Source organism: Chrysochloris asiatica, unplaced genomic scaffold (assembly GCF_000296735.1).
Source record: "Chrysochloris asiatica unplaced genomic scaffold, ChrAsi1.0 scaffold00303, whole genome shotgun sequence".
Lineage (NCBI taxonomy): Eukaryota > Metazoa > Chordata > Mammalia > Afrosoricida > Chrysochloridae > Chrysochloris > Chrysochloris asiatica.
The window spans coordinates 399,572-416,273 of record NW_006408821.1 but is presented as its reverse complement, the minus strand read 5'-3'; the positions used below and the strand labels follow the sequence as shown (position 1 = coordinate 416,273).

Here is a 16,702-nt window from a genome sequence, read left to right as displayed (position 1 = left end):
CAGCAGAGTGTTGTTCAGTTTCCATGTATTTGACTTTATTGTTTTGGTCTTTTTATTGTTGGTTTCTAGTTTTATAGCGTTGTGGTCTGAGAATATGCTCTGTAGAATTTTGATGGTTGTGAATTTATGGAGGCTTGCTTTGTGGCCTAACACATGGTCAATTCTGGAAAATGTTTCATGCACACTGGAGAAGAATGTGTATTGTGCCATTGTTGGATAGAATGCTCTGTATACATCTATTAGGCCAAGTTGTTTGATTGTGTTGATAACTTCCTCTGTAGCATTGTCAAGTTTCTTTCTGATTGTTCTATCCTTTTTCGAGAGTGGTGTGTTGAAATCTCCTACTATAATTGTGGATTTATCTATTTCTTTCTTAAATTCCATTAAGGTTTGCTTCATGTATCTTAGTGATTTTCGTTGGGAGTCTATATGTTTATTATAGTTATGTTGTCTTGCTCGATTGACCCTTTTAGCATGAGATAGTGTCCTTCTTTGTCTCTTATACTAGTTTTTATCTTACAGTCTACTTTGTCAGAGATTAGTATAGCCACTCCTGCTTGTTTATTCCTGATGTTGGCTTGGTATATTGTTTTCCATCCTTTGACTCTTAGTCTGTTTTTGTTTTTGTGTGTAAAGTGTGTTTCTTGCAGGCAGCATATTGATGGATCTTGTTTTCTTATCCATTCTGCCACTCTTTGTCTCTTTACTGGTGCATTCAATCCATTGACATTCAATGTAATTATTGATAAGTGTGAATTGATTGCTGTCATTATGTTACTTTTTTGGCGGTGTTGTTTGTTCTTTGGTTCTGCTTTCCTTCTTGAATTTGGTTTGTGTTTTTTGAGTTGATTCTGGTCAGTTTCTTCCTAGTTTCTCTGTTCACTTGTTCTGTTTGTGGGTTTGTTTTTATGATATGTTGTGGAGTGTTAACTTTCTTTGGAGTTACCTTGTAGTCTACTAACTTCTCTATGCATTTAGGATACTTTATTGCAACCTGTAATTTACTTGGCATCTCCACCACCTGGGTTTCTGTTGCTGCGTTTGTCCATTCTTTGACATTGATATGTTTATGTCCTTCGGTTGATCTCTGGGCTCCCTTGCCTTTGTTGATGTAGTCTTGTTCTGTTCTGGACTCTGCTTTCTGTTGGCTTGTGTTCCAGGTGGTGTTGCCATTCCTGTCAATCTCTGTTTGTCGTCTGTTCTTGTTGGTTCTCCATCCCTGTTACTTCCTTTAGGACGTTTTGAAGTGCTGGGTTGGTTTTGATAAAATCTCTCAGATTCTGTTTATCCTGGAATGTTTTGATTGCACCATTGTATTTGATTGATAGTTTTACTGGATAGACGATTCTTGGTTGACAGTTTTTTTCTTGCAGGGTTTTGTATATGTCTCCCCATTGCCTTCTTGCCTGCATGGTTTGTTCTGAATAGTCAGCACTTAATCTAATTTGCTTGCCTTTATAAGTTATACGTCTCTTCTCCCTGACCGCTTTTAGTATTCTTTCCTTATCTTTGATTTTGGAGAACTTGAGTATTATATGTCTTGGAGACTTTCTTTTGGGGTCTATCTTCCTGGGGTAGGTAGGGCTTCTTGAATGTTTATCTTCTCGTCTTTTAAGATGTTAGGGAAGCTTTCTTCCAGAAGCTCTTCAACTATCTCCTATGTGGATTTCTTAGATTCTTCTTGTTCCAGAATGCCAATAATTCTTACATTATTCCTCTTCATGTTATCCAACATGAATCTTAGACTCTCTGTGGATTGTTTTATCCTTTTAGCTGCTTGGTCTTCTATCTTGGCAGTATTGAGATTTGTCTTCCAATTCACTAGTTCTGGCTTCCATCTCTTCTAGTCTGCTCCTTTCCCCTTTCAGCCTATTGTCTATTTCTGATATCTTGTTATTGATCACCTGGAAGACATCTCTTTGCAGGTTTTGAATTGTTTCCAATGCTGTGTCAATCCGATTAGATTGTTCCTGCAGTACTTTTCTTACTTCTTCCTTATTTTCTTCTACCCCTTTTCGGAGTATTTGAATTTGTTTCCATATCAGTCTGCTAAATTCCCTCTCAGGCATATCTAGAACCCGCTCCTCCTCCTCTATATAGCCTTTGTCTGTCTCCAGCTCATTTGCATCTGCTGCTCTCTTCTGCTTTTAGATGTGTTTCGATAATGTTAATTGTTTATTATTGGGCATGATTATTCTTATTTTATTATACTTATTAGTAATATGATCAGGAGATAGATGCTGGGCGGGCAGGCCTGGGCCGCGGCAGCGGATAGGCAGTTTGGGCCTTGGTTGGGTCTGGGCCTCGGTGGGCGTTTTGGGCCTCGGGCGGGCGGGTTGGGCCCCGGGGGGCCTGGGCCTTGGGGGCCGGCCGGTGAGTGGGTTGGGCCTCAGGCGGGCAGGTTGCACCCCAGGGGCCCTGGGCCTCGGTGGGTGGGCCTGGTCTCAGTGGGCAGCCCTGGGCCTTGGGAGGGCCTTGGCCTCGGTGGGCGGGACTGGGCCTCAGTGGCTGGGCGGAGGGCGGGCCTAGGCCACGACAGTGGAGGGTGGGGGTTATTGGCTGCAGACAGGTAGCATCTGCTTCTGATGACTTCAAGAATGCCTCTCTCTGTCTCTCCGTACTGTGGATACCCTGAGTTGCCTGATATCCACGCTGATATCCCACACTAAGGCAAGGAGACCCCTTTGCAGGGAAGCTATGTTGGCTCCTGCGGCTTTGTTTGGCTTTGTTCGTTTATGCTGCCTCTCCACTGGAAGCTCTGCTTTCTGAACGGGCTGGCTTCAGCCCTGCCCTCTAAGCTCTGCAGGGGGCTGTGGCAGTCGCCAGAGTGGGAGCGGAGTGCAGGCGGGCAAAAGCTCAAAATGCCTGTAATTCCTCAGCAATTTGATCTTTTTAAAAAGTGAGTTCAGAATTTTGAAACCCAGGGTCTTATGTTTCCTCGAAGGCTGTCTGTCTGCTAGACGGAGGCCTCCTTTGTGAGATACCACCCCTTTTCCCCCAGAGCCTTCCCTACCTGAGCTGCTTGGTCAGAGAAGCACTTCTGTGTCAACATGATTGTTTTTACAGAAACAAAAGAATCATATGTCAAATAATGGTCAGACATACAAGAAAAAGAAAGAAAGAACACTTTTGGACAGTGGAAGTTAAGATTTCTTTAAATTAGAATTATGATATTACTGAAAGGAACAAATAACTTTAATAGATGATTTCTACAATCTACATCTTTCCAAATTCCATTTCAACACAGTCCTTACCTTTGAAAAGCTCACATTTTCTTGCTATAGAATGTACACCAGTAACTCAAATACAGAAAAGAAAACATTCAAGAGGGGGCAGCAAGATGGTGGACTATAACACAGATAAGGAAAAACAAATGAAACATACACATATGATAGTTCTGGAACCCTGAGCTTCATTTGAAGGCATAGAAAAGTGGATTGAATGCTTTCTAGGACAGAGGGCCGAGCAGACACAGCAAACAAAGGAGACAGACTTGTGGTGACTTGTGCCAGCCAACCAGATACTGTGCAGTTATCTTAAACTTTTGTGAGCAACTTCAGATGCTAGACAGGACATTGACATTGCAGAAACATACCAGTGACTCACAAAAAAATGAGCAATTTTTTTTCTCACTTCACTTTCCTGAGACCTGCCTAGCACCCACCCATATATGCCCCCAGTGAAGCCACATATTACAGTTGTGAGCCCCATCAAAGCAAGTGGGTAGTTATCTGCACCAACCCCAGCAACTGGATTCAGGTGAACCCTGTTCCAAACCTGTAAAAGATAGCAGGTAGTTGGTGGCAGAGAGGCATACTGCTTACTGGTGGAAAGAAGGGTGTGAAATATTTTCTTATACCCTACATTACCCTGGTGACCAGAGGGATGGTCAGCCCACCTGCACATACTCTCAGTGAAGCTCCTGCTCTCTGGGCTTTCAAAGCCACATCAAAGCGAATTAGCAGCTAGCAGCACCAACCCCAGCAACTGAAATCAGTGAGACTTGTTCCAAATTTACAGAGCGAATTCTCTCCAACCTTGGACTAGTGGGACCTCTCAAACTCAGCTGCCTCCTGTAACTGAAATACCCTGATAACCCAGCTGCTTTGAGGTCTGCAGGAACTATTTGCATATTAGGTGCCTAGAACAGACAACAGCTAGGCCTATATGATCTCCAGGTAGGGCTCGGAATGTCACTGTCTCATCCCTTGCCCACCCACCATGTGAGGTCCTTGGTAGGCAGGAGACCCCAGAATTTTCACCTTTCTTGGTCTGGCACCTGCACTGGTTGTTTCTTTTCATTGTTTGTTTGTTTCTTCTTTCTTCCCCTCTTCCTCTCTGTAACTTCCTTTACTTTTTATTCTTTATGTTACCATTTTCATTTTTTCTTCTTTTTCCTGCTTCTTTTTCCAATTGATACTACTTCTTTCTCTTTTCTTTTCTTTTTCTCTCTTGGTTTTTCTTTACTACTCTCTTGTCTCTTTTCCTTTTACTCATCCTTCTCCTTAATTGTGTTAATTTTTTTTCTCTTTCTTTTTCTTTTCTCTCTTTTCCTCTTCATGGTTTCTTTTTTTTTTTTTAATTATGTGTGTGTTTTTCTTCTTGCCTCACCTAACAGGGAACAGCAACTATACCTATTAAGCACAACCATAACTGTTCCCTCTACAAGTCCCCTGTACTGGCCAAGAGGCCAAACTAGCTGCTATAAACTTAACCCACGACAACAACCCACATCAGACAAAACCAACCTAAATTTGGCTTCACAATAGTAAACATTCTTTCATCCCCTAATCACACCCACCAGAAGGCAGTTGATGATTCCCTAAGAATACACCAACATACAATCATCAATTTAATACAAATACAATACCACAATGTCTCAAAAGCAACAATTTCTGTTCATATGAAGAAACGAGAGAATGGCTCAAACAAGTGGCCAAAAGGCAGAGCTAGAAAATATTTTTGAGATAAAAAGGCATTGGAACACTGAAAAGTAATTCAAAGAATGAGATTTGGGAACCTCCAAATGATAGACAGAGTCCCAGTGTGGCACTGTAGGATAAGCACTGCACCACAAGGTTGGTTTGATTTTAAGGATCATGGTTCAAACTCACCAGCTGCTCTGTGAAAACACTATACAGGGCTGCTATGAGTCAGAACCAACTCAATGTCACTTAACAACAACAAAAATTCTTGACAAATAGGTTGAGGAAAATAAGGAAGAATTCAGGGAAACATTACAGAAACAAACCAAAAAATAGATAAAGTATTGGAGACACAAAACCTACAAATAGAAATCCAGAAAATTAATACTAAGATTTCAGAAGTGGAAAATACATTGAAAGGGCAAAGGAGTAGATTTCAATCAATGGAAGCTCGAATTAGTGACCTTGGAGATAAATCTCTCAGTAAATGGTGTGGCACTGAGGATAAGAACTAGACCACAAGGTTGGTTTGAACCATAGGTCAATGGTTCAACTGCTCCTTGGAAACCCTATACAGGGTTGCTATAAGTTGGAAGTGATGCCACAGCTCTTATCAACAACTAGTAAGCTAGAAGAATAATCAGAAAAAGAAATTTTAAAAATCCTAAAAAAGACTAATATTCCTGTGGGATAACATAAAGAGGTATAACTTATGCGGGAGCAGAATTCCAAAACAGGAAGAGACAAAGAAAAGCATAGAAAAGATAGTCAAAGAGCTGTTAGAAGAACACTTCCCTAACATCATGAAAGATGAGAAGATAGCCATTCAAGAAACTGACCAAACCCCAAACAGGAAAGACCCCAAAAGAATATCACTAAGACATATCATAATTATACTTTCCAAAACCTAAGACAAGGAAAGAATCCTGAGAATAACTTGGGAACAACGGAAATTTACCTACAAAGGAGAACCAATAAGATTGAGCTCTGATTTCTCAGCAAAAACCATGCAGGCAAGAAGGGAATGGGAAAACATACGCAAAATGTGAAAGAAAAACTCAGCCAACCAAGAATCATATGCCCAGCAAAACTGTCCCTCAAATACAACTGCAAAGTTAGAACATTTCCAGATAAACAGAAATTAAAGGAATTCTTAATAACCAGAACCATTTTACAACAAACACTAAAAGGAGTCCTTTGGTCTGAAAACCAACAACTGCAGACAATAATCTGAGATTGACATACGTGGCAACCCTACCCAGAGTTCAATCCAGATAAAGAAGTATCCCAAGTAAAACAAATATAAAGACTTAAAATATGGAACCAAAGATATTAATTTATAGTAAGGACAATTCGAAAGCAAAAAGAGGGAAAATGTAACTCCAGAATCCAAATGGTGAGGAAGTCAAGTAGCTTTCAAGGTAAAACCGACTGTTTTAAACTGGGAAACAAATTACTAAATTACAGGGTGACCACAAGAAAGTTAATACACCTTCACATCAAATCAATGAAACGGAGTACCATAAAGATTTAGTATACATTAAAACAACAATAATGAAAAAATTTACAAGAAAACACACAAAGTAAACTCAACAAAGAAACCAGCAACAAAATTACAGCAATCAATTCATATCTATTAATCATAAACTCTGAACATCAATGGATTATATGTACCACTCAAGAGACAAAGAGTAGCAGAATGGATAAGAAAACAGGATTCTTCAATATGTCATCTACAAGACACACCTTATGCACACAGACAACAATAGATTAAAAAATCAAAGGATAGAAAAAAATTTTAACTAATGGCAATCAAAATGAGCAGGAGTGGGAACATTAATTTCTGATAATACCGACTTTAAAGTACAAATCAGCATAAGAGAATAAAAAGGAAATTAGCTCTTGATTAAAGGGCCAACTCAACAAGAGGACATTATCATAACAAACACGTATGCTCCCAATGAAAGTCTCAAAATGAATAAATCAAACTCTAACAGAATTGAAGAAAGAAAAAGGACAACTCTACAATAATAATAGATTTTAATATACCAATTTCAAAACTAGAAATAAACTCAAGAAAAGCACAGAAGAACTAAACAACACAGTCAATCAACTTGACCTCATAGACTTGTACAGAGTACTTAATCCAACAATAGTACAATACACATTATTTTCTAGTACACATGGCATATTCTCCAGAATAGACCTTATATTAGACAACAAAGCAAGTCTCAATTTTAAAACAGTGAAATACTACAGAGCATATTTTCAGATCATTATGCTATAAAATTAGAAATCAACAATAGTAAGATCAAGGGAAAGAAATCAAATACCTAGAAACTATATGTTGTTGTTGTGAAGTGCTGTCTAGTAGGTTCCGACCCATAGCAACCTTGTGTAGGGTTTCCGCGGAGTAGCTGGTGAGCTTGAACTGCCGACCTTGCAATTCAAGTGGCTTTGCAGTCTGGCTCATTAACCTACAGCCAGGACTCCAGAAACTGTATAATACTTCACTTAAAATTAATATAACAAATTAAATTAAAAATTCCTTGAATCAAATGAGAATAAAAACACAACATACCACAATCTTTGGAACAGAGCAAAAGCAGTGCATAGAACATAACTTATAGCAATAAACACACACATCCAAAAGGAGGAAAGAACCAAAATCAACACATTAATGTAACTTCTCTAGCAATTAGAAAAAGAACTACAAAGTAAGCCTACAACGATCAGAAGGAAAGATATAATAAAGATTACAGCCACCAAAAGGAAAGATATAATAAAGAAATAAATGAAATTGTTGTTGTTAGGTGCCATCAAGTCGGTACTGACTTACAGCTACTTTATGCACAACAGAATGAAACACTGCTGAGTCCTGCGAACCTCGTAGTCATTGCTAGGTTTGACATCATTGCTGCTGCCACTGTGCCAATCCATCTCATTGGGGTCTTCCTCTTTTTTGCTGGCCCTCCACTTTACCAAGAATCATGTCCTTCTACAGGGAATGGTCCCTTCAAAAACTATGTGTGAAGTATGAAAGACAAAATTTGGCCATCCTTGCTAATAAGGAGCATTCTAGTTGTACTTCTTCCAACACAGATTTATTTGTTCTTTTGGCAACACCATAACTCAAATGCATCAGTTCATCTATGGTCTTCCTTATTCACTGTCAAACTCTCACATGAATATGAAGTTACAACAACTCTTCAGAAGAGCTCATTTAGTCAATTCCCTCATTTCTTAGATAAGGATGTTATAGTCTCAAAGAAGTGATAGTTCATTTTTGTTTTTATTTTTTTCTTTCAGGTTTCCAAGCTGGTTAATAGCAAAACTAGCCTTTCTGTTTATGCTCACTTTTTCTACTACATTTAGTTACTTACAAATTCATTATTACCAACTAAGAGTCGTGGTGTGACACTGTAGGATAAGCACTAGAGTGCTAACCGCAAGGTCAGCTATACAAGGTCTGCAGTTCAAACCCACCAGCCATTCCTCAGAAACCCTACACAAGGTCACTCTCAGTTGTAACTGATTCAATAATGCTTAACAACAAGATGATAGCTATAAAATTATTTCTATTATAGTGGTACAGTGATGTGTTGCGGACCGTGTAAGACTGGTCAGAGGTTCGAGGCCCTATAGGCCCGAGTGTAACAAATGAGGCCACTGGAAGTTAATGGCAAAGTGCTTTCATCTTAATATTCAGTTATGTATATTAAATTAATACAGGGAGCCTTTGAAAATCCACAGATAAATGTGATATTTTCCTAAAGCTTAGACTAAAGGTTGCAAGGTTAAACCTTTCTCCAAAGGATTAACTAAAAATATTTTAGCTACTTCTCGGTTCTTTGTTCTATAGACAAAGAATCCATCCTCCCTAATCCCTTTTCCAGGTGCAGCCCATTCACCTGGGCGTCTCCTGCAGAACTCTCACCTTCCCCCAACTGAGTTCAGGGGCTATAGATATGTTAATTGGTCCTGAGAATCCAAGTTGCTGGCCTGGGATTCGCACCAGTGAAGTATGATGTAAAGTTACCTGAATGTCTGGAAAATTACTGATGTTAGCTGTACCTTGCCTAAGTCCCTCCCAGCTTGGTGTGAAACTCCTCCCCTAAATAAAGCAGAGGCCCGGGCCTCCCCAGATGTGCATTATGGGTTGGAAGGCATGCATTAAAGATTGCAGGGTAGTGAGTTGCTGCCTGCAGAGGCCATGATGCCTGTAGTCCCAAGCCTGCCCACCAGTGATGTATCCACCCTGGCTTTGGGGTGCCTCATTGTCTCCCTTCTTCTTTTTGTCTGTGTATTCTTTCGCTATCCCTATCGCCGCTGGATCTCCCCTCCTCGTGAACCAAACACTCGTGAACCGAACCCCTATGTCAAGGCAGGTCCCCGGCAGTGATGTTGGTAATTGTGAACAGATACAATGAACTAATAATGTTTCAGCAGGAATTTTGAATTTTGCAAATATTTTTGTTATTGTTGTTAAGTGCCATTGAGTCAATTCTGAGCCATACTGACCCTGTATAGGGTTTCCAAGGAGCAGCTGATGAGCTTGAACCACCAACCTTGCAGTTCACACGACTTTGCAGCGTGATGCATTAGCCCACAGCGTCACATTTTTTAGGGAGACATAATTTGGTCTTTGGAGAATTAAGGATTAATAAAACCTGAGAATCAGCAAACTAAAACAATTTAAAGAGGCTGATGAACTGGTTCTCCTTTAATATTGCTTATTTACAAATTATTTTAAAAAGCCATAATTAGCCAGATCATTAATTCTCAGACACATATATTTTTTTTACATTTTTCTAGAGGCAGACTTGTTTCTCTCTCACCAGTTCTCTGGCTATAAAGTCAGCATCTACTTGTCTCATATTCCAACCATTAATTATTTCCAGCATCCTATCTCCTATCTCTTTCCTCTTTTCCTTTCTCACTTTGCATCCCCTCTTTTACTTCCTCCTTGTATTATATCAGCTACCAGCTGCTAAGAGGGCAGACTAAGTCTTTTATCAAATTGGGAGGTTTTCTTTTTGTCATTCAGCTCATTTCCTTAGCACACTAAGACTAAAAATAGTTATGATTTTATCTCAAATACTTAAGTTCAACTTAGACATTATCATTTGAAAGCTTGGGTAGCAGGAAGTAGGCCTAGGCTTTCAACTCTAGATTTTGCTTCTAATTTGACCTAGAAGCATTCACTAGAAACTGTATTTCACTCTAGACAATTTGCTTAATCTGAAAATGCACAATAACCTAACACCTAGGATCTTTCAATATATCTAGATTTAACCAATGGCGCTTATTCCCTGCCTCTTCTAATTCACTAGTTTCTGTTTTTCTTTTATCTAGTTCCTTGAACCACTGACCCTTTACTTCAACTTCCAATTCCTGTTTCAAACTGTCAAACTGTAAGAATGATAAAATTGATAATGCATTTGGACCTTCTTCTCTAGTTTACTGACATTCTGTGCTTTGGTCTACCTTCAATTTGTAGATGATTTGACACCCCATATTCACAGCTGTAGTCCCAGCAGGATCCATACTAGTGGGACAAACCATATGATCTCTCCCTTAGGAAAAGAATACCAGATTAGAGATTTCTGACTAGCTTGATTTCTGGGAATAGACTGATTTAGCACAAGAGAATGCTCAGGCCAGAACTATACCAAAGCCAAGTAGTTCTGAGCTAAAACCAAACACCCAATTCATTGCTGTTGTGTAAATTCTAACTTGTAGTAACCCTATAAAACAGAATTGAACTGCTCCACAGAGTTTCCAATGTTTTAAATATTTGTGAAAGCACTTTACAACATCTTTTTCCCAGGGAGCTACTGGAGGGTTAGAACTGGCACACTTTCAGTTAGCAGCCAACTGCTTAACCATGAAATAGGCAATGGTGGAAACTCTCAGGACTGCTATAAGACAAAATGGAACTCTTTCCAATTTTCTTTCCTCCCATCATTCCCTGCACTGTTTCAGGACCAAATCTATCTCCAAAGGACCATTTCCCATATGCAAAGACTGAATGCATTTTGTATCCAGACATTTTACTAGATCACTGTTGAGACTCCACTTAGGCAGCATAATACCAGAGTTTCACAGCTCCAAAAGCACAAAGGAACAAAATGAAAATTGAGAACTCTATAGCTTCTTCTGCTGTACTTTTGCCAAACATTCATAAATAATCCATATACTCTAAACACCTACCTACAAAAAAAAAAAAAAAAATTAAAATTGAATGCTCTCAAAACTGTAGTTTACATTTAGTGGACTACCAAAATGGCATGGGATAAATTGAATCTTTGATCAGTTGATTAAGCAAAGTTTAGTTCTGAAATAGTTAATCACCAGAAATAGTACAAAGAAAATTATTCCCTGAAGTAATTTTTAATAAGTGGAGTTTATTTAAGTCATGTTTTCTGGGAATAAATATGGATAGTAATAAACAAACAAGCAAAAAAAACCAGGTGTAAAAATTAAAACCTGTCCTTCATGTCTCCCCTAATGTCCATATGCTCTGCACCTGTCTGTCCCTTCATCTTGTGATGATGTTAATCTCTGTTTATTTTGCTCCTGCAAATCCAAGCACATGTAGTTCACTCAGAGAATGCCCTCTAAAAGTTGGTCTAAGCCTGTTCTTTCTCACCTTAAAAAGTAAAGGAAAGAAAGTGTGTGAGTGTGTATTTGTGTGTGTGTGTGTCCTGTTGGTGGTGGTAGTGGTGGTTAAAGAGTAAGTTGGGACTTCCTCTTTGAACAGTTATCTTTTCCCTTCACACAAGGGAGATCTCATTTTGTTCTGAGACTGGATACAGTTGAAATCAAGTCACATACTGAAGAGACAGTATGCTGGCTAAGAAGCCCCCCAAACCAGCCCCTCGCAGAATCTTCCAGGAACGGTTAAAGATTACTGCTCTACCTTTGTACTTTGAAGGTTTTTTATTAGTTAAGCGGCCAGAATATCAGGTAAGTATATAGATAATGTTAAACCATAAGCTTCTGTGTTAATACAAAGTATATTTCATGGTAAGCAATGTGATAAAGGCCTATGTGTTTCTATTGGGATTAAGCTCTCTTCTATTCCTTGAGCTCAGAAAATATTATTTCAATTTTTGCTTACTTTCAATATAATATATGGCTTATATATACCAGGGGGTTTCAACAAACTCATGAAAAAATTCTATTATTTTTTTAATCAATTTTTCCACAAACTTTTTGAAGTATGTATACATAATAACATAAGATGTTAATATCACTAATTAACTAATATAAATAGATAAATAATATAACTATGCAAAGAATTAATTTAAATATCACAAAAGATTTTGGCTTAAAAGATAACATTTTTTCTATATTGTCTCCATAATTTACTACTGTGTTTCCATGACCATATGTACTGTTAAGATAAAATATTATTATGATTGAAAGTAAACCTATTCTCAGTTGTTTATAATAATAATTTATATTTATAATTGTTTATCAATAACAACTAAATAAATTTTGGTTAAAATATAAAAATGGTAAAATTGATGCCATTTAATATTATGCTAGGAATGGCAATGGACCAGGCAGGCAATGTTTTATTCTGTTGTGCATTGGGGTGCCAAGAGGTAGGGGGAACAATTCACTGGCAGCTAAGAACAGCGATAGCTACTGTTAGGAAACACTGTTCAGGATAAAGACTTTGCAAGATAATATTTAGGATACTATCCTGGCTAATATGTATACTAAGCCACATTAATCCATTCCTTCCAAGGAAACAGTCCACATTTTTTAAATGGCAATAATGAAAACCTACAGTCAGCTAAAATCGGTGCTTTAAAAACAGTAATTGTGGCTAATTTCATAATTAATGAAAGAAACATATATGAACTTATTTGTTATTAAAGAAAAAAGAAATAGTTTAGGTTAAAGTTTATGAAATTTTAATAGTAATAGAGCAAGTATATTCAGAAATGCCATAAGAAATGTTTAACAACAATGATAATAAATGTCTTTTCTAAGGATTTATTAAACATATAGAAAAATTATTTATGTGAAAACATTAGTAACAACAATTCATATTTAATATCTAATGGGATCATTTACTATTTGAGTAAAGATATGGTAATCTGTATTCTGTAATGAGTGTTACACTTGTATTAATAATATCTGTCAGTTACTACTTTGTCGTTACCAGTTGGGCTGTTAACTGCCCGGTCAGGAGTTTGAATCTACTAGCTGCTCCCAAGGAGAAAGATGAAGCTTTCTGCTTCTGTAAAGATTTACAACCTCAGAAACCCTATACAGGGTTGCTATGAGTCAGAAACCGACTCAGCAGCAGACAACCAACCACTACCACTACTTTGAACACATAATCAGGAAGGACCAATCCCTAGAAAAGGACATGTTTGGTAACGTGGAAAACAAGGCAACCTCATCATGAGATGGTTAGTTCATAATGACTGCAAAAATGAACTCAAATATACTGTGAGGATGGTGAAGGACCAGGCAATCTTTTATTCTTTTATAGGTAAAGTACCATGAGTTGGACTAGATGGAAAGGTCGGTTTGAACCACAAGGTCAGCAGTTTGAGCTCATCAGCCGCTCCTTGAAAACACAATGCAGGGTTGCTACGAGTCAAAACTGATTCAAACAGCACTTAACTACAGCAACAACTGTTAAAAAGTAAATTCAAATTTGTCTTCTTAAATTGGCTACATTGATACACTGTTCCAGGAAAGGGGAGTAGAGAAGATAAATTTTTTATTTGAAACTTACATTTGATTATTGTTTAAAAGTTTTACAAAATCAGATGCCAGCTTCCTTTTAATGTTTAAAGAAGTCATGTCATTGGTATGGGTAGCTGGAAGAACAATAAATTTAGGATGTCAATAAAATGTGCCTTTAGTTACTGATTTGCGACTTACAGTTTGTGATCTTGTGCAAGTTAAAATCTCCCTGAAATTTAATGTCCTTTATTATAAAATGGGGAAAATACTACTTGTCTCCTAAAATACAAAGTACAGTTATGTTAGATATACATCAGTTCATGTATTTAAACAGTATTTATTGAGTATCTCCTATGTATACACTCAGCTTGAGGGTTACAAACATGAATAAGGCCTAAAGACCTTACCTTCAAGAGGCTTACAGTTTAATGAGGGGTGATGAACCGATTGCTGTGCTTTAACTTTCCAAAGAAACCATGCTTTGAAATGTAAGAAATAACCTATAGGCATAAATATTTGTGATGTAATAAAAATGTCTCTCCATTTGAATTCATAGAAAAGAAAGCAAGAGGACAAAAATGATGCCAATGTATAGGTGGTTACAAGGACTAAAAGGGATAACATATGTAAAAATCCTAGTTCAAACTAAAGGTTTGATTCATTCTCTTTCCATTTCATTGTTTATTATGTGCTTATCAATACAATCAAAAAGCCCTAGTAGCGTATAATAGATTATAACTTGGGCTGCTAACCACAAGGTCAGTTGTTTGAATCTATGAGTCACTCCTCAGAAAAAATAAAAGGCTTTCTGCCCCCATAAAGATTTACAGTCCCAGAATCCCTAAACAAGGTCTTTATGAGTTGGAACCAATTCGATGGCACTTAACAAACAATATTAAGAAAAGTTAAGGAAAATAAATGGGATTTCCAAGGAAGTAGAAGCAAGATGCCCAGGAGACTTTGACAGGAAAGAGAATCGAGGGTATAAACTAAGGTCATCTTTGAAGCTAATGGTGGACTGAAAACGGGAAGTTCTTCAGAATGTTAAGTGGAGAGCCTAGCAGGCACATTTAATGTAGAGAAAGTATAGCTGGTGATTAACCTGGTCAATAAAAAGGACAATTACACATTGAGAGGTGTTCTTAGCTATTTTTCAGAATCTGATGAACTTTGTTTCAAGAAAATGTGTTTTTTTGCATGCAATTCCAGAAGGCCCCAGACCCCAAGGAGACTACACCTTCTTTTTTTAAAAGATTCTATGAGAAAAATTACTTAAACCATAGCAATAGGATTTAGGATTCACAAGGAAATTTTATTTAATAGTGTTGTTAAGGGCTGTGGAGTCTGTACCGGCTCATAATGACCCTGTATAGGTTTCAGAGGGGCTGCTAGTAGGTTCCCTAGGAGCCGACCTTGCAGTCCAAACTGATCTTGCAGTCCAGTGCTTATCCTACAATGCCACACCAAGACTCTTATTTACAGAAGCTATTAAATGCCACAATGAGTTACCATAGACACGACAGTTCTTATAAATGGTGAAAATCTTATGTTTTGGAAATTGTTTAAAAACAAGAGGGGATTTGGCAGCTACTCATAGTTCCTTCAGTCTGTGATGAGCTAAAGTTAAAAATAATGTGTGTAATATATTTTTGTATTAACCTGAATGCAGGTCATCATGCTGTTGTTGTTAAGTGCTGACTTGTAGCAACCCTGTATAGGGTTTCCAAGGAGTGGCTGGTGAGCTTGAAGCGCTGACTTGCAGTCCAGTGCTTATCCCACATTGCCACAGCAAGCCTCCATCAAAATAACAGACTAGTTCTCTACTTGCCTCTAATCCAATCAGGAAATATTTTGTTATCTCAGTTGTGCTCACGGTTTTCTGTGTCTACATTTTTAAATTACACACTCCTTTTAAGAAAATATTTTGATAATAGATTCCTGATGCAAGAAAATTTATTTATATGGACATTATATGTATATTCCTGTACTAACACTTCATGTAAATGATTAAATATACGGTGGAAAAATTATTTTAAAAATCCTGGTAGTGAAATAATTAGGCACTCAATTGCTAACTCAAAAGGCTGGCAGTTTGAACCTACCCAGAGGCTCTTTGGGCAAAGTCCTAACAATATGCTTTCATAAAGATTGTGTCTATGTGCCAATGAGTAAATTCTGACTCTTAACAACCTTTTAGTTCATAACAGCACTGCCCCTATAGGGTTTCCAAGGCTGTAAATCTTTACGGAAGCAGACTTCCACATCTTTTTACCACAGAATGGCAGATGAATTTGAACCATTGAACTTTCAGTTAGTAGTCAAGTGCGTAAGCACAGTGCTACCAGGATTCCTTCCCATAAAGATTACAATCTGCAAACCCTTATGGAGCAGTTATAAACTGTCAAATGGGGTTAATATGACTCAAAATTGATTTGACGACACCTAACAACTTCAACCATAATAAAGGGTTATTAAGCACTGAAACTGCTAACCACAATGTTGGAACTTCAAACCCATCAGCCACTCCTTGGAAACCCTATACAGGGTCTCCGTGAGTGGGAATCAACTCAATGGTACATAATAAACAACAAAAAGAGGATTTAATAGAAGAAATACAAGTAAGATGCTAAACACTGTTGCCAGCACAGTGTCCAATAAAATGATACATTTAAAAAAAGAAAGAAAGAAAGATGAGATATGGAAGCCAAAGTTTCTGAAATCATAGGGACTAGATGAAACCTGCAAAACTATTGCCCTAAAATAATTTTTAAACCTTTAACTAAAAATACTCTCTGAACTCTTCTCTTTTGTTTATCTTAAATTTTAACTATTTTGTTGTTGTTATATATAGCATAAATATATAGCAAAACATATACCAATTGTAAAAGCAGCAATGAAGCGGCAAGCTAAGCCCTACAATGTTCAGGGGACTTCTGTGGACCCAGTTGGGGACCTGGTTGGCAAGCAGTGTGAAGAGGCCTGGGGACTCTTGGGCCCAGAGTCAGTGGCGTGGCCACGGAGGACTCAAGAGGAGAGTGGAGCTACCGGCTGATGGGAAGAGA

At 37.9% G+C, this 16,702-nt stretch overlaps 1 protein-coding gene across 1 annotated transcript in view; it reads left to right on the top strand.

Moving 5' to 3' along the window:
* Positions 1–11,683: 11,683 nt before the first annotated feature.
* Positions 11,684–16,702, top strand: part of STAP1 (signal transducing adaptor family member 1) — a 63,505-nt gene continuing 58,486 nt past the window's right edge. The window contains exon 1 of the mRNA XM_006874817.1: positions 11,684–11,894. Within this exon, the coding sequence (XP_006874879.1) occupies positions 11,775–11,894 (120 nt within the window). The 5' untranslated portion in view covers positions 11,684–11,774. The remainder of the gene's footprint in view (positions 11,895–16,702) is intronic.